The sequence below is a fragment of the Corapipo altera genome, unplaced genomic scaffold (assembly GCF_003945725.1).
Source record: "Corapipo altera isolate COAL_440 unplaced genomic scaffold, ASM394572v1 112, whole genome shotgun sequence".
In the NCBI taxonomy this organism is placed as follows: domain Eukaryota; kingdom Metazoa; phylum Chordata; class Aves; order Passeriformes; family Pipridae; genus Corapipo; species Corapipo altera.
The window spans coordinates 8,586,570-8,611,591 of NW_020884899.1; the positions used below are offsets into that span (position 1 = coordinate 8,586,570).

Sequence of the window (25,022 nt, forward strand, 5' to 3'; positions counted from 1 at the left end):
GAAAAGACCCCTGAGAAACCCCTGGAGTTCCCTTTCCCCATCCTTCAAAGCATCGCAATGGTTCTTCAGATGGAAACAGAACTAGAACTGGGCCGCCCTACGTCGAGGGTGGGGAAAGGGATCCAGAACAGGAGTGCCAAAGCAAACAGTCCTCTTTATAATGCTCCTCACATCGGTCCTTCTTTTTCAGTCCTCTGAGTGACAGCATCTCACTGTACTCCAAGTATGCACCACTTCAAACTTCTGTTCCCCTCTCTGTTCTGAACCTTATGCTGTCATCTGCCTTTCTGAATTGCCTGCTACTCATGTGGGATAAAACATGTTGCCTGCACTAACTCTGCTGTCAGTTTAAGTTTTTAGTCCTAATCAGAGCTAGTTATACCATCTTGGCACGGCAATTTTGTTTAATTGCATAATTTGCCACCAGATTACTTTTGAGAGTAATTTATGCAGCTCTTTGCCTATTAATAATTAGATTATGTTCTTAAGGAAAAACTTGCCATGTAGGTCTGAGGATTGATGCTGATCTGACAGCTCTATTGGTAATTCATAATGGATTTTCTGTTTATTAGAAGGTTGGCTGGTAGAAATGTGTCCCATAGCTGTTAATGAAAATGCCTGTTGTCAGCTTTTCTCAGTGGTCAGCACAGAGGCAAAATTCACTGTGAGTTGTGTCTAAAGGGAATGGTTAAATCAAAGTTTAGCTTCTCCCTCAAGCCCCCTTTGCTCCAAGCTGTATCATCCAGAGGAACTCTTGTAATTTGCTGCAAAATGAAAGCACCCTAGTTCTGCTGGCCAGTATAGTGTGGAGTAAATAAGTAAATAAGTAAATAAGAGGCTGTATGCTTTTCACATGAATTGTAGTTTAGATGAAGATTACATGAAGATTACAAATATTTTTAATGATTATAGAAAAAGCTGCTGTTTTAATTATTGCATAGACAACATACATACATTTTTATTTATTAGTTAAATGGGAAGGCTGGAAAACAGTTATAAGAAAGAGAAAGCCAAAGGTGCAGTTCCATGGCACCAAGTATTTTGGAAAAGGGCTTTAAGTACAGCCAAAACAACCTCTTGGAAGCCAGTATGAGTGCCAGTGAATCAGTTACAGATTTGCAGGGGAGTCTGGATTGCAAGCATCTGAGAAAGTTGGCACATTTTATCAGAATTAGAGCTGGAGCTTCACTGCAAAAGAGACTCATATTCACAAGGATGATAATTCAGCACTCAGGGAATAGAAGTATCTTGTTGTGGATACAGTTCTGAAAGCTGTTCCTGAATTACCTAGATAATTTGTCTGTTACTGACACATATCCTGCAAAGGTCTTTGATCTGTGTTTTTCTGAAAGCTGGATGATCTCACTGTTAGGTTGAAACACACTCTTCACTCAGCAGAGAGAAGTGCTGTAGGGATCTGTGTAGTAACTTAAACTGATATTGGTAATAGTGAAGAGAGAGCAAGGACAGCATATTTTATGAGTTTCAAACCACTGGCTCTTACTGGAAGAGGTCTGTGTTTTGTAGTTGGAATGAAAAAAGAAGTTGATGTGGTTTTCTTCTGACACAAAAGATGATGCACATCACCCACTGGTCAGTGAAGAGCTTCCCACTCCTACTTCAAATCCTGAATGTCATCAAAAGAGAATGTTTTTTTACTTCAATCCTCCAGCATTTATATAGTTAACTCAGTCACTAAGGTAGATAACTCAAAGTCAGTTCTAATGTTTCAAATAAATCTTTCCAAATAATTGGAACAACAGAGCATGCTAATTATTGTCACCCAATAATCACAGCAAGTATAAACTGACTGTATGATATAAATGAGTACACTGATTGCTAAAAAAAGGATTTTGCCACTTCAGAACATTTCAGCTTTCTTTGAAACAAAATTTCATGAAGTTTGGAGAAAAAAATCCACCCTTACTCCAACTCTGTCTTATTAAGTATGAGAGGAAATTTGTGTAAGACTGAGCATAAAACTGTGATAGCTGACTTTATTTGTTCAAAATCACTGCAGTTGTAATTCTGAGAGGAAAACAGTTAGCTGAGTTCTGAATAATAGGAGAAAAATCTCCAAAAGCAAAATAACAATGTGAAATACAAAAATAACCAAGAATGTTCTATATCTCTTGACCACTTGATTTGGGATTATTCAGTTGGAAAGGTGAATTGAATGACTCCTGGAATCAATTCTCTCTGCCATGGTTGTTGAATTTTGGTATGAACAGAACCTTGGTGGAAACAAACCAAGGATAAGATGAGTTAAAAAAAACAACAGAGGGATAAAGAGAATCAGAGATAAAAACAAAGATGGGAATTCAGGTTTTTGGAAGAAAATAGTTACTAGCTGAAACAATAAACTGAACAAGGTATATGAAGAAATTTCAGAAGACTAATACCTATTAGACTGGAATTAGATGTTTCTCCATCCTGGGAAGTTGTAGGACTTACTTAGGTCTGTGTTTTGAACACAGTATTGACAATCTCTCTGAAGTCTTGAACCAGTCTCCAAAACCCTGACATTTACCACTGTACTTCTGGGTTTCAACCACACCACATGTTGTTTGACTGACTGGTGCATACACACTATCAGGCCAACCAACTGATAGCTTTTGAGCTGAGATTCACCCATCCCTCCCTCCTTAGAGACTCTCCTCAGTCACAGAAAAACAGTCCCCATGTCACTGTGAATCAAATGACCAGGAAATTGGTCTCTAAAAAAAAATCTCAGGTAACACAAGAGCCACAATTAAATCCTAACATGTACTGACACTATTGACATAACTGAGGTAAAAAGGCTGCCTTCTGGCCTTTGGTAGATCATTTTCTTGTACACATTTCAAATAAGTCAATCCTCAACTTTATCATAAAAATAATTGATCTGATTGTATCTGATTTCACCTGAACAACACAAGTGATGAAGTTACAACTCTCATGAAATCTCATAGTTATCCAGCCTTTTTCTTTGTTGATGTTCAATATGCATTGATCCCCCCCAGTCTCCCCTTTTCTGGAGTCTTTGCACCAGCCACAACACTGTCATTAATCCTCTCACTGTGTGCAGTGCATCATTAAGTGTTGAGCCTGATTTTGAGATACCTAAAGTCAAATTCTCAAATTGTTCAAGCTTAACAGTTTGATAATTTGAATCTTCCCTGACTCTTCATGTATACATTTAATACTAGCAAGGCAAATCTGTAATTCAGCAGAAAGAGTCTGACTGAATTTCTGAGTTCATTTCACTTGATGCCAATCAGGGTTGATTTCACAAAATAAAACCAACCAAGCAACAGAAGAATATTTATACTTTTTAGCAAGTACAGTCTAATACAGGGGTACTGCACGTAGTATTGGAAGCACTCAGTGTCAGGGCTCTAGGTAGCCACCAACAGGCCCTGACCAGCATCATCTGGGTCCTCACAACATCCACAGCCTCTGCCCGTTGATCCAGGAGCCACATTTAAGCTCAGCTGGGGCAGCCTGACCTTTCCTAAGCTCAGTGTTGTCTCCTGCTGTCCTGGATTGCTTGTTAGTCCTCCTGAATGAACTTTAGACCTATGCTGTACGTAACTTGCCTTCTGTCCTGTCTCCTGGATGGACTCAGTATCTTACCTTGCCTGGTGTTGCTGATGGTGCCTGTCCACCAGCCTGTCCACCTTCAGATCCTGCAGGGCTGCACCTCCCTAAGCTGCCATCACTCCTGGCTCTTGCTTTTGTCCGACAGCTGGAAGACGACACTCCAACTTGCCTGGAGTTCATCTCAAGGTAAGATCTGAAATCAAAGTGTAAAGTGCTAGCTGATTTAAAGAGGTCTTACTAGTTCAAGTCAAGCTCTATTGATATTGCACGACTTCCCTTTCTCTCTAAAACCTGAACTTTTCCTTGAGGAGGTCACTTGAGTGGTAAAGTACTTGATCCAGGCTCTCCTGGATCTAGAGGAGACTGACTGAGCACCAGGTCCTTAGAGGAGGTAAGTCTCCCATTGCTCTCCCAGAGGCTTCTTATTACCCTTTTTTCCATGAGCCAAATCGCATGCAGAGAGTGTACTACAGGCAGGTGTGTCGTCTGGAGCTGAGATTTGCTTACCCCTCCCTCAGGAGAGGTTTTTTCATACAGGTAACAGAGTGACTGCTTGAGCCCCAATTTTTTAAGAAAAGTACCCTGAAATGCCCTCTGGAAAGAGCAGGAGATTGATCTCTCAGAAACATTAAGTTTTACGTGAAGCTCTTCCCCCAAGGGCTCCTGAGTGTAACAGAGATGGGATCCCTCTCCATGACCTCACTGCTTTGGCTGCCCTGAGACGCCACCGAGGCGACGGGGGAGGGCGGACCCCCTAAACCTCTGCTCGACGTGTGACCCAGCGCTGAGGTAACACCAAGCCCGAGGCTCTGAGGGGAGCAGCCCCCGCACACAGCCCCTTCCCGCCATTCCCTCCCCTCAGGGCGCGGGCGGCTCCCGCCGCTCCCGCCTTGTGGCGACCCCGGGGGGGAGTGGGCGCGGCGGTTCCCGCCGCCAGCGCAGCCCCCTGCCCGCCCAGCTCCGCCCGCCACGGCCGCCTCTCTTCTCTCCTCTCCTCGCCTCCTCTCCCGCCCGGGCGCCGCCGAGCCGAGTCGCCGGGCGGGCACCGGCACCATGAGCGCCGAGTGCAGCAGTTACCTCAACGCCGACAAGGTGCTGGTGAGCGGGTTCAGCTGCCCGCGGGCGGGCGGCGACGCCCGCGCCGTGTTCTGCTGCGGCTTCCAGGACGTCAAGTACTGCTGCGATGACCCCCACAGCTTCTTCCCCTACGAGCACAGCTACATGTGGTGGCTCAGGTAGGGGCGCGGCGGTGCCTGCCCGGGCGGGAGGCTCCGGGCGGGCCGGTGAGGTGTTTGTAGCCGGGCGCTTTCAGGCTGCCCTTGTCCCGCCGAGAGTAGCGGGAGAGAGGCATCTTCAGCCCGGAGAGACTTTTTCTTGTGCCAGGGTGGTTTCTGAAGGAAACAACTCCTGGTCTTCGTAAAGGAAGCGCTGGGAAACGCTCGGTGCCTCTGGATGGAGCATCTCCAGTGTCCCCCGCCCTTGGGGTGTGAGGGGAACAGCGGTCTCGGGGCCCGAGCGTGTAAGGTGCTGCGGGAATAAAGTTCCCAATGACTTTAGCTACTTTTCCATGTGTGGTAAAGTCAAGCACTGCGTAACCTACCACTTGAAAGATGACACATAATCAGCCCGGTGCTCTCCCGGGACAGTGCGAGGGTCCGCCTGGCTCCGGCAGTATCTCCAGCAGAGAGGAGAGCTGCACACAGCCAGCCCGGCTGCTCCCTGATTCCCCTCGGGCTCCTCAGCATCCACGCTGGCAGTATCAGGATGTTGGTACACCTCTGCATGATGCTCTCCCTGTGTTTCTTATGGACTTGATATCCTTGATTTTGTCAAATCCCTTTCTGGGCTCACTTATAGCGTCTGCTTCTGCAGCCCTGGTGACAGCCTGCTGTTTGAAGATACAGGCTTTTATCTGGTTTATATTGTTCCACACTAGTTTTCTGAAGTGCTCTCTACTATTAGTATTGTGAGATTTGGTGAACAGCAATTGCATGTTCAGTTTATGCTTGATGTTTAAAATGTCATTCGCATTTGGTGCCATCGGTTCTCAGCTTTCACCTCTCTGAGCTGAACAGCCTTGGTCCTTTTGGATTATCATTAGGGCAGGTGCTGTGCCTCACTGATGGTTTTAGTTGTGTCTCATCCATACTGTTTTTCACTCCACAGTGCTGGAGTTGCATGCTTAAGATGTGGGTATGGCAAGGTTCTACAGAGTGGCAAAATGCTGCCTCCAGCCTTGCTCTCAAAATTCTTCCTCTTGGCCAACTTCTTGTTGATGTCTTTGACTGCTGGTTCACATTGACTCTGATTTCAGTGAGCTGTCACTGATGACTGTAAAACTTTCTTCGAGTTCAGAACTGCCAATTCTGAGTTCATTGCCCTGTAGGCTTGGTTTTGTTTATACATTGTAATGTTTATACATTATGTTATGTACACTGAAACTCATTTACAACACTTTTGCCTGCTCACTCAGTTTTCCTCAAGTCTTCTAGCATTCCTTGCCCTCATAGCATTTAATCACTTCTAGGGACTTAGGATCATCAGAAACTCAGATTTCATTCTTCACAAGGTTATAGATGAAGATACTGAAGAAAAGTCAGTCTCAGTGACTTTTCTTTACACTGAAAAGAGCCCACCTAGCCTCATGCTTTGCTCCTTATTCTTTTAAGCAGCCTTAAATCTGTAACAAAACCTTTCCCTAAGCCTGTGTCAGTTCAGCCTTTTTAGCCACACCTTCAGTGTGGGACTTCATCAAAAGGTTTTTTGAGACATCTAACTCTGTCCACTGGGTTCCTCTGTCCATCTGTCTATTGACACCTCATAGACTCCAGCAGGTTAACAAGGCAGCATTTTCCCCTCGTAGAAATGCTGACTCTTTTATTAAAGATTTTATGTCAGAAAGCTGCAAGTGCCAGCAGCTTGCTGTGGGCTGAGCGTGGTGAGGAGGGGGATGGGAACAGTGGCTTTGCCATCAAAGGACCTGTCCCTCATATTCAAGCAAGGTGAGAGGGGGCATCATGGCCTGGGAATAATAGCCAGGCTCAGATTCAGCACTCAGCACCCTGACATTGTGTTTACCTCTTGACTTGATGATATTATTTTTTTTTTTCTCACCTTTCTGTCTTGCAAGAGGTGGAATTCAGGTCTGTAGTTCCTGGGTTCCCCTGCAGAGCCCTGTTTCAGGTTGGAGTTACACTCCCAGGCTGCCAGACCTCTGTTAGGGTGGCCTTGTGTGATGATGGGGTGCACACCTTGGCCAGCAGTTTTGCAGTTTCACGTGTGAATTCCTTCAGGGCTCATGAATGAATGCTATCCAGTACTGTGGGCTTATTCATTTAACTTGTCTAATATTTAACATATTATTATTTAAAATCTACTTTCTCTGCTACAAGGAGTGGGTTGAATATGGGGATCCCCCAGCCATTCACCACTGTGACTGACACAGAATTACTCAGCTTCTCTGATGTGAGATGTCTCCAAGTGTCCTTTTTTAAACTTATCAAATACTGTTTTAATGTTATATGATATTTTTGCATAGTCTGATGTTTTGATCACAGTAAACCTTCTCAAGTACTGAAAGATTAAGTTTAAAAGGTTTTGCTCTTGCATGTGGATGATATGCTACAGTGAAGACTGATAAAGCTTGATCTTTTCTGAAAGTGCCTCCAAGAACTGAATCCCATGAGAGGCTTTAATGAAGCACCTCTCTGAAGGGTCTTTCTTTACAAAGATTTTCTAGAGTCTGAGAAGTGACTTCTTTGCCTCCACCTAGGTCAGAAATTTGGACCCAAACTTTGAAACCTAAGGACTTTTCTTCTTCTTCTTTTCACAGTGACCCTAAACTGCTAAAAGGACTGAAGGAAGTTTCCATTGGTGGGATTTTGGTTGTGCTTAACTTTTGCCATAGCTGTCTCTATCCATTGCAGAAAAGAGGTGAATGAATACAATTTACCTCTCTAAGCAAAGTTACTGAGTGGTGAGAATTGAGATTTCTGTTTTCATTGGACTTCTCAGGAACAAATCAGATAAGTTTTAGTTACTAACATGCTGATAATGTTACAATATTACAGCACTTTGAAAACTGTATACATTTGCACATGATAGTTCCATTAGGAGTTTGAGGAAAATGTAACAATAACATTTTTTGGCTTCTCAGAATGTTTTGGTGATCACTGCCTTGCTTGTCTTTGTCTCAGGCAGTTACTTATATCAGTTTGTAACAACAATATGTTAAAATAATCCTTATAATGCTTCTTGCAACCTTTGAAGACACACTTTTAAGACTTGAAACCCTTAAAACTATACAAGAGTTAGCCAAACTAGCCAAGGTAAGTCTGGAGATGGAATGTACTGAGAAAGGGAATGGAAGCTCTGATGGGGGAATTGTTTCAGGTTTTCCTTTTCTCCAGAGCTTTAGGTTCCTTCTTCTAAATCTTTGCTTGATTTCCCCCCATGAGTTTGAAAGCAGTGACTGAGTGCACCACACGTGGTTGGTGATATCTCAGGGATTGTTTCAGTTTGGTGACACAGCAGGTGGAATTTCAGGAAACTATTGCATATTCCTTTTGTGTTTTTCCTGCTGTGGGAGAGGCATTGCCAGAGCACTTTGTAGCCAGCTCTGACGGCAGCAGGTCATGGAGAAGCCAGCAGCCTGGGCAACCTAAAGCAATAGTTACTTGCAGGCCTATGCTATTCCTTTTATTTTCTTGCCAAATCTCTACTGCCTGTACTATGTTTAGAACCAGACACTGCCCTATCCCTTAGCAACATGGAACCTTCTTTTCCCATTCCACTCCTGCAAAAACTGTGGTATTTGACAAGTGCATCCAAACACCCGCTGTACTGGGAGCTGTTGGACAATCATAAATAACAGACGTTTGAGCAACTCTGACACATTTCATATTTTCACCAGAATTTATTATACGTAATTAATATTATTCTTTCTTGTTTTGTTTTGTTTTTTTTTTTCTTTTGCTGGTATTTAAAATGAAATAATACAGTATCTTTTTTTTCTCTTTGTTAGAACGTATTTCTTGAAAAGCTGACCTCAGCAAAGAAGAGTGAAGGGTGCATTTTTGCTCTTACAACAGTCAGGAGCCCATGGAACAGGGAAGGCAATATTAGGAAAAGGCAGGGGTATGCAGATTTCACCAGAAGGTTAGGCAGCATTTGAAACAACAGAACACAGATGCTAAAAAAGTCTAGTGAGCAAAACACTGAGCAGCTCAGCCTCCAGAGCTGTGTGCTGTGCATGTACATGCAGTCATCACATCTGCTTTGCCTCCCAAGCTGAGTGGAAGGGAAGAAATGCTGAACATGTAGTATTTGTACTGAACTGCTGCAGTTAAATTCAACCTTTTTGTTTCTCGTTGTTTTAAAAGATTTTTAGAATTTTTTTTGGCACTCTTCGGTTAAGTTTTATTTTGCAAATTTAATGGCATCTGTCAGTATCAAATAGAATTATAGCTCCATTCCAAAGCTGTACCTTTTTAGTTTCATATAATAACATAGATTTGATTAACATTTTGTCAGGCCACATATAGATGTTGTTCAAAATGCTTTATTAATGAATACTCTTGACCTAATGCTGAGGCCAAGCTTTTGCTTGGCTGTACAGATCTCCAGGAGTCTGTTTTGGCTTTCCAAAATAGCAAGTCTTTTGTTCCTCTATGCCCACTCTTTCAGTCTCTTGAGTATATTTATCTGTTTGCTTTGCAAATACTACAGACAACACGTCACTGCAACAATGGCATTAGGAACATTTGATTCACTGGGATCAGATGACTCATGAGCTTCCTTTTAGTGTACCAGTGGGCAACACTGCATCTGCTTAGCCAATATTTAAAGTTTCCCTGGCTGTTCTTGGTGTGGATGGACTAATTTTATCGACTAAAAGTAACAGTGGGTGTGTGGTGCTGAGCATCCACTGACAGAAATGTCAGTGACCCACTAAGCAGCTCCCTGGACAGCAGCTTGGGGAGCCCTGGGGAGGCTGCTGGCAAGTGGAGCCTCTGCTGAGCAAAGCCTTTGGCTGTGCTGCAGGCCTGGATGTGGCACTTGGTGGAACAGTGTCAGTGAAATGTGTGGTGTGGCTGTATCTTTATTGTATGTGGAAAGTAACTTGGGAGAGTTCTGTTTGGATCTCCTAGCAAACCTAACATTGCTCACCTTCAAAGCGTTGAGCAAACACTACCAGGCCTTCAATGCCATTTTTATGCTTGATCATTGGTTTTGGGTTGGATGGGTTGTCAATGCAGAGGTTTTCACTTGCTAATGGGGCCCCAGCTGTGGGCAAGAAGGACTTTTTAAATTGCTTGTTGAGTGTCTCTGCTGTCAGAAGACTGATCTTGGAGATACACCCAGAAACCTGTAGATGGTTACCATGTGGACTGCTGAGGGCTTCAGACAGCTCATGTTTAAGGTAAAGGCTGGAAAATGGCAAAATGCTTTTAGCAAGGGCTAAGTTTGTTTCTGATGACAGCTTTAACTGCAAAAATAGAAAGAAAAGATCCTGGTTAAGAAACATCAGTATTTAGAACTATGGAAACCACTAAATTCTTCTAAATTAAATAAATTAAGAAATAACCACCCATTCCCAAACTTTAACCCAAAATTAATCTTGAAGAACTTAACCACACCTTCTAAGTGGGTTGATGGCTTCAGCACTTTGACAACAGTTTGGTATTGAAATATTGTATGTTTAAAAAGAGTAAGTACAAATTGGATTCTGATTTCTGATTCATTTAGGAAGTGGAATCCAGAGTGTCTGTTTGGTTTTGTGCTGCTGATCTCAATGTTTTGGGTGAGATCTTTTCATGTTGCTGCTGGAGCACGACAAACACTTTTGGTGGCACATATGCTGTGATGTCTTTGACCTGGAGAGTTCTTCAGGAACTGTTTTTCTTTGTCTCTTGTAACTCCCAAAGCATCTTACCCAAGTTGTGTAGTGATGCTGAGGGTGCATTGTGCTGTACATTACACAACTGGGCTGTTAATGTCTTCTTCTACAGCTGCATGGAGGAGAGCTACAGCTCAGAGGTAACAGATGCCTGAAAAGAAAAATCTATAATCACTAATCTGTGCTTGATCTCTTCAGCTTTAGGACAGCTGACTCTGCTGAGTGTTTGGATAGTGGTGAGCAACCTCCTTAGTACTGCACTGCAGATTGTAATTTAAATGGAATCTTACAACAGAGCTTGTATTTTCACAGCAAAAAAGCACAGATACGTGTTTCTGAAGAGCTTGTTTGTATTACTTGGTTCAAATGGCTATTCAGCCTCCTGTAGTGGTGTGTATTTCTTCTGTTTTGTCTATTTGGGTCAAGGTGTTCCAAGTGAAAATGCAAAAATGAAGCCAGAACCCAGCTGAGATCTCTGACTGTAGGGTCATACTCAGATTCCATATTAAGCAGAATATTACTTGCCTGCAGATTTTGTTTGAGCCAAAAAACAAGAAGGAAAAATTTACTTGATATGTGCATATATGCACAAACACATAATGACACCCCTGTTCATGCAGATGATAAACACCATGACAAATCTTCAGAAGGGTAAAGCTGTTCTTTCCAGAACTGGTCATTTTGCTGATAACAAATTATTTTAGTTATGCTAAAGTGGAGCTAAATGTTGCACAAACCTCATTAATGAATCTGACCAATAACTCAGGAAAACTGCATGTTAAAGTCATTCTGATATCTGCTGTTCTCATGCTGATGGTTTTAAGAGTTTCTCCTGTGGACAAATCTGTCTGCTGGTGCTATGGGAGCTCGTGGAGAAGCTTTGTAGTAGCTTGAATTTAAAATTCATAAAAACATCCCAGGGCACAGTTCTTCTTATATCTCTGCAAGGCCACAGTAGAGCTGACTTCTCACTGATAGCAGTGATATATAAAGGCATATTTATGGCTAGAGCATGGAGCTGGTAGAATTAAGAACATTCATTTATCTTCTCTCCTTTTGACATCTGTCCAAATCGTAAATAGAGCAGCAATAGAAGGACTCTCAATCCTCAGACCCCTCCTCTGTGACCAAAAGGCTGCTGTTTAATTTCACCAGAAGTCAGCACTTTGGCATGGACTGTAGAACAGAGGACTGGAACACTGAAGGCATCAAAAGGCCCAGGAGGGGATAGGAAATGATTGCTAGACTGTGCTGTATTGAGGCTTTTATTTCATCATGAGCATTTTATATTAGGAAAAGACTTGAAAAGAAGGGTTGGAAATAAGGAGAGGTTTCTGTATATACATACACTGTCTCACTGTGTGCCTGTGGGAGATGTAGAAAGTAACTTTTATCCTGCAGGAGTAGTATCTTGATAAAACCTACATATTACTGTATATTTGGCTTGAGAAATTAAGTTCCTGCTTCTTTGGTGCCTTTGATATTGTGTATAAACTAATTCAGCTTTAGTTTTCCTTTTACCATGACAAAGATCGTGGGAGAATTTCACTGGTCTTAAGTGGAGATTTATTGCATTAACACAAAGGCACACCAGTGATCACAGTACTCTGTCCTGCCCTCCAGAGCTGCTCATAGAGTTGAATAACATGGTTTGCATGGGTTTTACACAGTAAAAATGGCTTTTCAGACTGAAAATACAGCTTGAGTAGTCACGTTGTTTGAGCTGCCTGGAGCCCTGGAATCCCTCCCTGTGTGTGCATGTGATATTAGGCTTTTCTAGGAATATGCACTGCACTGAAGAACTTTTTGACCTCTGATGTCAGTTACTGCATGACATTACTTCTGATTTTCATAAACACACTTTCAATCAGACTCAGCAGCAGCATGCATAGGGAACAGGAAATGTCACCAAGGGCCAGATGTTCAGCTCCTGTATAATGAATTGACCCTTCTGAGGACAATGAAGTAACTGCACTTTGTGCAGTTTAAGTATTAAGCTCTAAACTTTTGTTTACAGGAAAATACACAGTCAGTCCCATGCCTGAGTACAAGTAAACTCCAGACATCATCCTGACCATTGTTTTAATGGTTATGCCAGGCTGTTTGCACACTTAATTTCTTTGTTTTTCTCTCCTAGTGTTGGAGCACTCGTGGGCCTGTCCATAGCAGCAGTGGTTCTCTTCGCTTTTATCATCACTGTGTGTGTTCTCTGTTATTTGTTTGTCAGCACCAAGCCACGCAGCAAACTGGATACTGGTTTAAGCTTGCAGATGGCAGGTAAGACCTGTTGGTTTTGATGTACATAATTACCTGCAGAGGAAAAGTCTTATTCTGTCTTCAAATGGATGTGGAGAAGTCCAACAGTGTGTATTTTCTTTCTGATGGGGACCTCAAGATGCAATGGAGTTGTCCTGCTGTTTTACCTTCTGTGTGAAATCCGGACCAAACTCAAAACATTTAACAGGAGCTCAGTGTATTTTACTTAGTTAGGCATTGGAAGTTGAACAAGTTGAAAAAGGGGAATAATTCTTGGAAAAAAAGTCCCCTCACCTCCAGTTTTTTTAATTTGTTATTTTAAAATGCTTCTCTACCTCCATGGCAGTAAATGACCAATGAGTTACTGTAATTTAGCCTATTATAGAGCAGTAAGCCCCCTCCTGAGTGTCTAGTTAACACAGTCCACTTCATACCAAGCTTCCTATGTCTTATTTTTTTCTCCAGAGGATGCAGGTTTTGGTCTTAAAGTAGTTCTTTGGGCCATCAGGAACTGCAAAGCCTCTCTTTGGAGCTGTGTAAGCTGAGCAAGCTGCTGAAATGAGTGTCACACATTCAGCAAACTGCTACTAATCTGCAATTTGAAAACTTCACACTTGTCCTGGAGAGAGAGTGGAAATAAGACCTACTACCTAGAACAGCCTAAATAAACTCTTGGGTGGGATGAACAAAATGCTCTGGTGCTCCAAGATGGTTGTGTTCTAATTATAGACTACCATTATGCTTTTCAATGTGTTGCTGTTCAACTTCTTCCCTCAAGTTTTCCTGCTATGACATCAGCTCTTAATCCATTGCCAGGACAGCAGTGCTGTTCTCCTCATGCCTTGCATTTTTGTGCCAGCCATGTTTGGCACATGGGGAGCTGGGAAGGAGGCAGGGATTCCATCTTTCTATACCCAGTTGGACCCCGCTGCAAACCCACATCCTGCTTGGGCATTAGAGGTATTCCTCTTTTCCTGTCATGAGGTGAACAACATCCCAAGCTCCCCCACTGATGACCCAGCATTCCTGCAGGCATCCCATCTCACGATTCCAAATGTTATGAGCCCAGGAAGCTGGGAGATCTTTGCCTTTTCCCAGCCATCTCCTGTGTGCTTTGGGGCTTTGTTCAGGCTCTGTTGCTTTGCGTTTAAACACAAAGCTTTGGCTTTGCTCTCATCCTGTGTTTTTCACTTTTATTATTCTGCTTCTTTGGCTGCTCTGAATGACAATTATTTCACATCTAAGCCCTGATAGCTTTAGCTGTTCATGAGATGGGCTGCTGGAAATTGAAAGCCAGTTGCTTTGCCTGTGAAATGCTGGAGGATTTCACTGACAAGCCTGAGTGCTTATTTTCATCATCCTTGGGTTTCTTTTGCATGAGAGTCGTGCAGGGTCTGAGTATCTGAGGACATGACTAGGTCTGAGTGTCTGAGGACATGACTGGTTAGCTGCTTTCAGGCCTGGGGAACAATGAAAACAGCCTCTCTCCTCCTCTTCCAGTTCTTCTGAGATCTGAGGATAATCATATCTAGACAATAAAAACAAATTAAAAAATTAAAACAGTTTTTAGAAGCTTCAGGAAACTGCAGGCCTGGGGACCAAGAGTTTTACCTGAACTCAGTTCAACCCAGCTTTTTCAAACTAGCATAATCTTACCTTTAGGTGAAGGCTGTGTGGCACATTAGGTGTTGTGCAACATCTGTATCCCTGGAGCATTCAGAGAGCATTCATTTCTGAAGGCAGTATTTTTTATTGTGTTCAATTTCATGCATAATACATCAGCTCAGTTAGAGTTTTGTACTTCATTAAACATACAATTGATTATTGTATGCCTTTTGTACATCATGGAATAGTTAAAGTTGGTCATGGTTCTGTGGGCTCATCCAAGATCCCCTAAAGAAAGAGGTGGAATAGTTGAATTTTTACAGAAATAGTTTCAAGATTGATCATAAATTTAGCAATAAAGTGGATGTGAAGCCTTTATTAAAGTTTCTGATTCTGCAAAAGGCAGATCAACTGGAATTTGCCTCTGTTTAGCCTTGGGCAAGTGGTCTTCAATAGCACCAGCAGAGATATTACAGACTGGGTTCCTGAGTTAACTAAGGATGTTTTAGCCCTAGCAAAACTTAACATTTTAATCTGAACACTGAATTTCAAGAAAAATGAGCTCTGTCACTGGTATAGAGAAGGAAGAACCCCTTAAATGTTACTGGAGTTCTATTTGTAGTATCATAGTGTAGAGTGCAGAGTTGATCCCCAATATGCAAGACAGTCTGAACAGGCAAATGAGAAGACCCTGCATTTCAAGGAATTGACAGCCTAGTGTCTTGTCAGATCAAGTATTTCTCAATAAAAAGCAGCAATGTACTTTATTACTCTTTCAGTGAAATCCTCTCCTTTTACAGGCAGTCTCAGCTCTTTACACCTTGCTTTTTCACTGTTTGCACTCTGCTTACAGTGTGAGGTTCACACAGGCTTTGGCTTGAGAGCTGATGTTCTGCCTTGCCCAAGTGTCAGAGGGCTTCTCAGCTGTTCCTCTCTATCCTCAAAGCTGCCTTGCTGAAGCAGGGAGATGCTATAACCCATCTTCCAAGAGACAGAACTGCAGGGAACTGTCACATTTTTAATGCTTTGTGTCAGTTTAGACATTAATGTCCAGTGGAATTTTGAAGGGACATCACTAACCAGAAGACCTTTGTCCTTTTGCTTACATTATCTCTAAAAACCAGCTCCAAGACTGGCTTGACACAGGAATTGAGCCATGCTTTTTGAGACCAAGACTACTCAAATCCTTGGAGCATACTTCCTCTTAGCATAGTGAACTTGCTTTTAAATTATACAAGTTGTTCTTTAAGCTCTTTCTTTGCTCTTTAAGCTCTTTCTGAGAGAAAGGATTTTTCATTGAACTCATTTTTTGATGTTTCTGTTTCTCCCACTCAAAGGCTGGAAAACTATAATGCTGGTAAAAAAAGGTGCCAAAGAAATCCATGCCCTGAGCATGCAAACATTATGGATTTATCCAAGGTAGAGGGGAATTTGGCCATATGCTTTGTTCTTCTAACCAAAAGCTTCTCTTTGTTCAAAAGGTTTATCCCCTTGAGAATGTAGGGAACTAAGAAGTCAAAAGATTGCAAGTGTTTCGTTAAGGTCGAGTGAATAATGCTGGAACATCCCCCAGTGCTGGAGACAAGGAGGGCCAAGGAAACAGTGCCTAATTGTCAGGAGAGGAGGTGAACAGGCAGAAAAGGAGGAATCTAAAGGCACATCTGCTCAGCTCTGGGGAAAGATGCACACATATTTCCCTTGGGCAGGCAGCTGATGGGAGAGGAGGGACCATCTCTGCTGGCTCCTTAGGATGGGCTTTGCTATCAGAGGTATAAAAGGTAGACAGAGACTCTCCACCTTGGTGACCTAAAAGTTTTTAAACACATTTTCTGAGTTGCCCCTGTATTTCTTCCAGATCTGGGAAGACCTTTGAGGTGAGGTGTTCCATACCACTGCAAAGTAAGAATAGCAAATTGTATTTAATGATGGTAACTGACATTTTCCCTTAAAACTGAGCACAGGAGGACCTCTGTAATGCATTCAGAGTCAGACAGCAGGGACCTTTGGGTTGGAGTGTGAAGAGAACTGTGACCTTGTAAATTAATCAGAAGTGCTGGGAAAAATGTACTTTAATAGAAATTATTAATTTCTTGTTCTTGCAAAGCGATGACATCATAGTATGCAAAAGTTCATGGTTTCATTTAATTAAAAGGAAAAACTCAGCTTGAAAAATAGCCAGATGACCTTCCTGTCCCTATTTCTCTCCTTAATTAAAGATTCCTCATGGGGCATGATGCAAATACTTGAGATATTCAGATATTTTGATGAAAAGGTACCAAAGTCTCACACGTTTCCCTTCTTAGTTCAGTAGAATTATCTGACTCTTGGTTCTGAAAGCAGGTAGCTGCTGTCTGAATTCAGACACACTGCTTGGCTTTTGGAGTGTGCACTGATAACTTTGCTTTCCAGGTTTATCAATAATGGCAACTATATGGTCTTCTGGTAGCTGGCCTTAAATTTTCCCCACTCAGGCTACTTTTGTCTTCGCCAATCATCTGCCTCAGATTTGTATATGGGGGAAAATCAGCCAAATGGGCTCAACTGCTCAAAAAAAAAAAAAAAGAAGAAATTTTCTGGTTTGCACCTGGGAATTCAAATTTAGTGGGGGGTACATCACTAGGAAAAATCAAATTTGGAAATGTTTTTATTGGACTCCTTAGCTTTTAAATTTCCGAAACCTTCTCGTAGCAGTGAGATTTTTGCAGCTCATTGTCAGGTTTTTTACTGCAAAGATACCTATAGCTGGTGTAGGCTTCAAAAATAAGGTGCCTTCCTCTATAACTGAGTAGAATTTTTTATTTTTTTTTTTACTTTTTCTGTTTGTTTTTTATCACAGCTGAAATAACTCGTGTGGTTGGTTTCAACTGAGATCTTGGCTTAAATCCCATTTTGACATCTTTGAAACCAAACTGCAGCTTGTTCAATTCAAACAAAATAAAGTGCAACTTTCAAAACACCTCAAAACCAAATAATTCCTTTGCCCAATTTGCTTTGTGTCAGGTGTTTGGTTTTTTAATTTAAATACTAGAATTCTTGACTTTTCTTCTGTTTTGGATTCAGGGAACCTGTTTTCTAATCCCTTCCCCATACACTTTCTTGGGCAGAAGTACCCTGCCCTGTTAAGCTTATCTTTTCAATTCTCTTTGTTCTTTGTGTTGGCCCAAGCAGTGGAAAAGTGGAAAATGAGGTCCAAGACAGTGTTGGGCTGGAGGGTGTTGGGAAATATAAGAAAACTTGGCTTGCAAGGAAGATTGATGAGCTCCATAAGGAGACTTAGATGAGAGGAGGGAGCAGGGAGAGGTTTGGAACTGGTAGATAAAGGAGAAAACTGCAAGCACCTGAATGTGCCAGGAGCATGTGGCAAAGGCTTGGGACTAATGGAGTTGAGAGCAGCAGAGCAGGGAGACAACAATTCCAGAGGGGATGGAGAAAGCCTTGGAGGGCCAGGGAGTGGAGCAGTGACTGTGGGGGAGGGATGGACAGCAGGGTCAGGCTGCCTGGGGACATGGAGATGGAGCCTGGAGGGTGGGAAGCAAGTGGAGATTTAGGGCAGTGAAAAGTGAGAGGAGGGACTCAAAGTATGACCTGCTGTTCATGGATACGGGGATTAGCACGGGAAGCACAGTAGCAGGAAATTAGGGTGGGAAACAGAACTAGGAAAGTGGGAAAGGAATGAAAGAATGAATATCAGGTAAGAAAGAAAATAAATTGAGTTCAAAGTGTGGTCAGGAAAGTCCTTCCAGAGCTTTACTTTCCCAGCTGTCAGCAGGTATCAGTGAAACTACTGGCAGAGCATCTCTTGTCCCTCCCTGCAGGGCTGCTTTTGCTTTAGTTGTTCTGAGCAGTTGGGCAAACTCGAGTTATCTGCACTGAATCCAAAGATTCCAGCCATTCTGCTCCAAGCAGATGTCTGGATCAGTTAGCCAGTGGAATTTTAATAAATATTACTTACTTTAACCTGTGAAGTTGTGCTCTGGAAAACATTTGAATGCTACTAAGCATCAAAAGCAAAGGCTCCAAAGATGGGAGTTGCCAGAACTACAGATTTTCTGGGCAACTGGTGAAATGCCTAACTAAAAATGGCTTTATTTGCTCATGTCATCACTTTAATCTTTCTGTCAAACATGGGTAATGTTTCTTTCATGCAGAGAAACCTCCTCACACACACACACAGTGCTTTGGGCTCACTGGGTGGAAGGTGCAGTGAAGGCAGTAGTGACTGATCATGTTTGGAGAGGAATGAAAGTTTGAGATTTCTGACTTACTGTCTTGAATATTTGCTTTTTTTCCCATGCAATTTCTTGTAGCAGACACTCTGATTCCCTGCTATAAGTCCTACTTATACCACAGTGCTGCTACCTTAAACTGCTTTTCCCTTTGATATTTATTCCTTTTTAACACAAGGATGCTAATAATTCCAGCCTCCTGGAGGCTCAGAAATGGAAAGTGGAATGGTTTTGATTTATCCTCTAAAAACTGTAGAAGATTCCAGGAACTGTGTTTTTTCTAGTGCAGTGGGCACATCTGTATATTACTACTTGGAACTAAAAGAAGAAGAATGCTGTTAGTTCTACTAAAAATGCTTTTGTTTTACAGACAGTGAAACCAGAGGGAGTTCAGTATGTTAAAAAACAGAGGCACTGGATGGATTCTACCAATGCTGTAAAGAAAACAGGTACTGTGAGAACACTTATTTTCATCTTACTCTATTGTTTTTGTATATTCTTTACTCTGTTTTATATGGATTCCATAAAATGCCATGATTCTTTCCTTTTAACTTTCTGCAAAGCAGTGGCAACTGTCTCTGATTTATTTATACACTGCCCTGATGCTGCCCTTGCACAGGGACGTGTCTGCAGAGACTTGGACAGAGTCCTTCCACAGACAAATCTCTTCCTGATTTACTGGTACATGAATACTCCATCGTGGTTATGTGCCAGAGAAGATTATATTCCCTTTATGCTGTCTTTGTCCTTTCCCTGATGCTGTCCTGGATGCACCAGAGCTTATACTAAGGAGGCAAACACTGTAACTTATTCAGAAGAATTTCTTTAAGTGATGAACTGCTAGAAAGTCTCCTGTGTGACAAAGGGTGAGAGCAGTGAGGTGTCTGCTGGGCAGTTTAGTCATACTTTGCTTTGGGGGGATGCCACCTGTGAGTGCTGAGTCAAGTCTGACAGAGAACTGGAGGGGATTACCTTGGCAGAAACTTGATAAAAACCAATGCTGAAATCCTGTTTAAAGGTCATACTGCCTATGACACAGACCATGCAAAATAGTATTTTAAATGTATGCCAATAGAGATGAGTTGTACTTCAGGCTTAAGAGGAATTTATCAATAATGCAAAGGACTTCAGGTGGCATGAAACACGCATTTTACTTTCTGCAGGGTGTGAAAGCTCATGGCTAGGCAGGCACAGAATGTGAGAACAGCTGCAGATCAGCAATGTCTGTCACAGGAAAAATAAGAGGTCCTCTGCTCAGCAGGTTGTTCTCAGATAAGCAGGAAAGGGAATGTGTCAGGAGTTCCCTACTTTGTGTATTTTCTCTTGTACCCTTAAAAAAAGCCACCCTGTGCATCCCAAGTGCCAATGCACCTTTCTCAGTGCTCTTTATGGGCACAATGGGTTGGTTTGGGCTGCTGGTCCTCATAAAAATACTTCAGCGTAACAAAACTCATTTCAAAACTCCCAACCACCTCCACACATTTTTTTTCTGCTGTTGCAAATGAAATGGCTTGTGGGAGAAAAATGCCATGGGAAGACTAAAATGGATCCTGCATTCAGAAAACCGTCTGTAGTGAGAAAATCCGAAAATATCTGAGGCAGGTGCCAAGTACTGAGATGAGCTGAGGTCTGGGAATGTGGCATTGCTTTCTGAGGGCCATGAGCCTCTGATTTCCTCATGCTTCTGCTTGCCTGCCTTCCACTGTGGCAGAGAAGCTTCTGTTTATGGGGTGCCCTGAAGTGCAGCCTGCAGACCACTATTGCTTCCAGGGAGAGAGAAACAGGGAAAGAATGAAAGGCCAGCTGCAAAGGACTTCTCTAGGGTTTGAATGCATGCATTATATAAAGACAAAAAAATTTAGAGGCTTTTTTTGTGCATGAATTACCCAATTCTTTGTGTTGGCAAAATGAGGCTGGCATTATCATGAAGACTCAAAATACCTGAGACCTCTCTTGGAGCTAAATCCAGGAAAACGACGTCCTTAACCTGTGAGCCTTTTTCTTCCTGATCCACAGTGGAACAGCTGGAAACTTTATGGGAAAATGAAAAAGGAGGCAAGGATCTTTTCTGAACCTCAACAAATAATATGGTTAAGTGTTGGTAGAAATTCCAGGTCTCAAATTGTTTTTTGTCCTCTGCTTTTCACCTCTGCTGGTTGCAGATTCCATGCCCACACCTGTCATGGGGAGCCACTCCACACTGCAGTGTTGAGCCAGACACTCCACCACTTTCTACTGCTGTGAGAAAGCTACAGGTGCCAATTAGATTTGATTTAGAATGCAGAATTCCTCTGCCAAATTCATTGGGTTTTAATTAGGAACAGGACCCCTGTTACAACTGATGTGGTTCAACACACAGTTCAAGTTTGTTTGTGTGTTCTTTTCCAGCAAAAGGGCAAACACAGCTTTTAGCTTTAAAAAGGGAAAGGAGAGGAACTAGGCAGCTGGAGGCATTGCTTCTAACTTAGATTGATAACATATTGCATTATTAAACAATTGAGTTACGCACAAGAAAAATGTGACACAGATTTCATGAAGACAAATCACGACAAACCAGTGTAATTTCTCTCTTTGTCAAGGTAATTTTGCCTATCAGATAAGTGGGAACAAGTGGCTCTGACTACAGATCTTTATGAAAATGCAATCAAAGAGAAGTTTTCAGTGACTCATTCTCAAACAAGTTTTTGGAGGGAAGAAAGATGTCTCTGTGCTCTATCCCAGTTCAATAGTAAGAGCTTGGCTGAAGGACTAGAGGATATGTATCAAATTTATGAATGGGAAGGGTTGCAAGATTCTGGGGCAAAACTACCTTTCAGAATTATCTCAGTGCCCTGGAGAAGTGTTCTGAAATAGAAAAGGTAAGATGCAATAAAAAAGGAGAAACCAAATCCTCAAATATACCTAAGGGAGAATAGTTGACTAAGTAATAAAGAAATGCTTCCTAATGTCCAGTCTAAACCCCTCCTGATGCAGCTTTGAACCATTCCCATGCACCCTATCACTGGATACTAGGGAGAAGAGATCACAGAATCACAGCACAATTTGGGTTGGAAGGGACTTTAAGCTCATTTCATTCCAACCCCCCGCCTTGGGCAGGGACACCTTCCACTAGACCAGGTTGCTCCAAGTCCCATCCAACCTGGCCTTGAATACTTTAGGGATGGGGCAGCCAGTTTCTCTGAGCAATCTGTGCCAGGGCCTCACCAGTCTCTGCCACATTCCCCTCCTCAGAAAGCTGGAGAGAGGTCACCTCTCAGCCTCCTTGTCCCCAAAATAGACAAGTCCGAAGTCCTCAGGCATTGCTCATAGGACGTCCTTCCAGCCATCCTTCCAGCCCTTTCTCCAGCTTTGTTGCTCTCCACTGGATGCTTTTGAGCACCTTACCATTCTTCTTAACTTGTAGAGCCCAGAACTGCCTCCTGTATTCAGTGTGAGCCTCACCAAGGCTAAATACAGTGGGATAACCCCCTCTCCTGACCAGCTGGTTAGTCGGTGTTTATCACGCCCCAAGCTGGGTTTGCCCTCTTGGCTCATCCTGAGCCTGCAGTCAGCCAGATGGCAATCCTGGGGAGGGGCAAATCTATGTTTATGGTATGTCTCATGTTTTCATTTAAGTTGGTCAGGAATGTATAACTGTCTTCAGAGCTTTAAGCAGAAAAAAATCTAGAATCTACAAAAGGCATCACTGATAATTCAGATAAGCATCATTCCTCTTAATGAATGAGTATTGAAGTGATGTTCTTTGCTGGTTAGGATGCTCTTTGCTGCCAGTTGCCATCTGCCTTGAATTCAAAATTTCATGCTTCAGAACTTCTGTCAGTAGCTGAATTAGCTGAAATTTTCCAGCCAGACTTCAGTGCATGTCCATTTTTCTGCATATCCAGAAGAGCATTTGCTTCTAAACCCATCTGTACCAACAGCTGTTGTGCTTCACCTCGGAATCAATCCTCCTTTAATGAGCAGTAGAGTAATTTATTTGTAAAGAAATTTCTCAAGTGTAGTTTGGAATATATTCTGGTGTCTTTCAGGATTAAAGGCACACATTGTGAGTATGTCCATCATTAAAAAGAAATTACATGTGTGGTTTAATGTAGGTATTAGTGATGCATTTTCCACAAGGCACTGCACAGAAATGTTAGATGAATGACTCTGTCTGCTGAGCCTTTTTTTTTTGTTTTAGCCTCATTTTGCCTTGAGCCTTTGCCACAGACAAGGGGAAATCCTCGCTTTCACAGCATAGGAGCATCAGCAGAGGTACCCATCCACATACACCCCCAGAGGGGGCATTTAGTGTTCCATAGCTGTGGTAATGCCCTTCAGAGGTGTTCTTCACATCATAAAGGTTAGGAATAGAAAGATGTACTTGGAAAGAAGTAATGCCAGTGAAATGGATTGAGCTGTGTGGTTTGCTCTGGGTTTTTTTGTAGGATCTTCTTATCAACTCTGCTAAGCAGCAGCGGAAAAAATGCTTCCCCTCTTCAGTCTAGTTCTGAACTCTGATTGATATTTTGCAGATGCAGAGCTGCATCCTTCACAAGGCCCCCACCAGAACAAGCTGCTGACAAAGCCAAGTGGCTTCAAGAGATTTCCTAAGCTGCAAGGATGGACTGTGACTGAGAACCTGACTCACTCTTCCAGAGGTGTTTCCTGGCTATTACAGCCACTGTGGATAACCAGAGGCCAATCTGAAGCTGTGCCTGCATATGTTTGTGTATGGTTCTGTACCGAGAAATAGTATGTTTTGATTTGCACATTCCAGCTACTGCTGTCAGTTGTTTTCATGCAAGTCATTGTCTTTACCCTGTGCAATCCCAGTGAGATGACACAGTTGTCAAACAGAGCAGAATTTGGCACACCATGTTGACCAAGCTTTATTTGAAGCCTTCCCTGTGTGCCATCTTAATGTGGTGTCTTCATGTCATGAACACGGTTGTCTTTAGTCCAATGTGACTGTTGGGTGCACAGACCAATGTGAAAGCAGTACCTCAATAAAATCTGGCACTTGTGTTGTATTTTTATTAATTGATCATTTCCCCCCACCTTTTCTTCCTCAGAAGATCCTCATAAATCTGGAAATTATTTTGACAGGAGAATTCCAACAACAGGTGAAGTTAGTAAAGAGTGAAGTTTTGCAGGGAAGTTCTGGTTTTAACAGGTGTTTTAACTGGGAGCAGTATACACTGAAATGACTTGAAATAAACATCCACAATTGTTTTGCAGATTCTGCATCAAAATACGTTGGAATATTTCTTGTGAAGCAAACATAAAAATTTTCAAGTAGTATTTCAATTTGGAGAACTAATTTGTGAAGTGTTGCATTCCTTCAGGTAATCAAAGAGCTCTAATTGCACATTTTATTCCCCCAGAAGTCTCAGAACAACCAACACAGCCTTAACTGTCATATTTGAGTTTTCAAGCCTTTCAAGCTCTCAGTCCTGAAATTATGAACGTTAATGATAATGATTTCTTTTTATCTTGTGAGAATTCTTTACGGTGAGTGATGAAAAGAATTTCAGAAATATTTAACCATGCTATTGATGTTAAGGCAGTAGACAGGTTATATCTTCCATTTGCAGGTGAAGCCTGAAATATTTACTTACCATGTCAGTTTTTTCTCTGGTTATATTTCAACTTTTTAAGATAAAAAGTCACTCTTTGGGAGTGACAGCTTTTTGTGTGATAGTCCTTGAAAATTAAACTGTAGCCATCTGGTATTATGCATCAAAACCCCAAAGTGCTTCTGATCTAATCTACTCTTGTGTGAAATAATACACCAGTGCCTGCAAAAAGAGTAGGGAATATGGTGAATGTTCTTTCGGTAGCTGTTTGCGTATAATATCTCACTAAACTGGCATTTGCCACTGCAGCCTTCTAGAAAATTGAAACCACACTGGATGCACAAAGAAAGTATTTTTATAACAACTGAACATAAACCTTATCCTCCAACCTCATAAGTTTCTTGATTTGGGCTGTCAAAGAGCAGAAGGGAAAAGGATTTATGATTTTTGCCATGTGGTTTCCTTTCAGGATCCCAGCCCTGAGAGACACATTCTGGAAGCATATGCTTCCTTTTGAACCATCAATAAAAGGCTTATGGAAGATGAGAAAAAAGAGGATTTAAGTTATTTTAACTGCATACCAACCTGAGCTAGCACTTTAATTTTTAGATTTTAAAGTATTAAAGATATTTAAAGTAACAAAATATACTCTATTTTGAATGTTGCAGATCTAAATAGCTTTGATTCTTTTTTTCTCTCAGGCAATTTCTAAATCTTTCATTCTTCAGATGAGAAGGTTGTTTTCCCCTCAAATATCGGGCTTTTTTTTTTTAATATCTTAAGATACTGAAGTAACAGAATAAAAACCAGAATGCAAAAAACAAATGCTTTCAATCTAATGCCTATGTCTAATGCCTGTTTTTGTTTTGTGTTAGGAAAATCCATTTCTTTGCCCTT

The 25,022-nt window shown here is 42.0% G+C and overlaps 1 protein-coding gene across 1 annotated transcript; it reads left to right on the top strand.

Annotated features, from left to right (window-relative positions):
- Window positions 1-4,579: 4,579 nt before the first annotated feature.
- Window positions 4,580-23,589, top strand: SHISAL2A (shisa like 2A). The gene is made up of 3 exons (XM_027649118.1): window positions 4,580-4,817; window positions 12,618-12,757; window positions 23,082-23,589. The coding sequence occupies exons 1-3, from the start codon at window positions 4,636-4,638 to the stop codon at window positions 23,300-23,302; spliced, it is 543 nt and encodes a 180-aa protein (XP_027504919.1). The 5' UTR covers window positions 4,580-4,635; the 3' UTR covers window positions 23,303-23,589.
- The last annotated feature ends 1,433 nt before the right edge of the window (window positions 23,590-25,022 follow it).

Excerpts from the sequence above, each read along its gene's own strand:
- SHISAL2A (XM_027649118.1), top strand. The coding sequence starts at position 4,636 with ATGAGCGCCGAGTGCAGCAGTTACCTCAACGCCGACAAGGTGCTGGTG. Across the intron at positions 4,818-12,617 it reads AGCTACATGTGGTGGCTCAG|TGTTGGAGCACTCGTGGGCC; the intron begins GTAGGGGCGCGG and ends TTTCTCTCCTAG. Across the intron at positions 12,758-23,081 it reads TTTAAGCTTGCAGATGGCAG|ATGCAGAGCTGCATCCTTCA; the intron begins GTAAGACCTGTT and ends GATATTTTGCAG.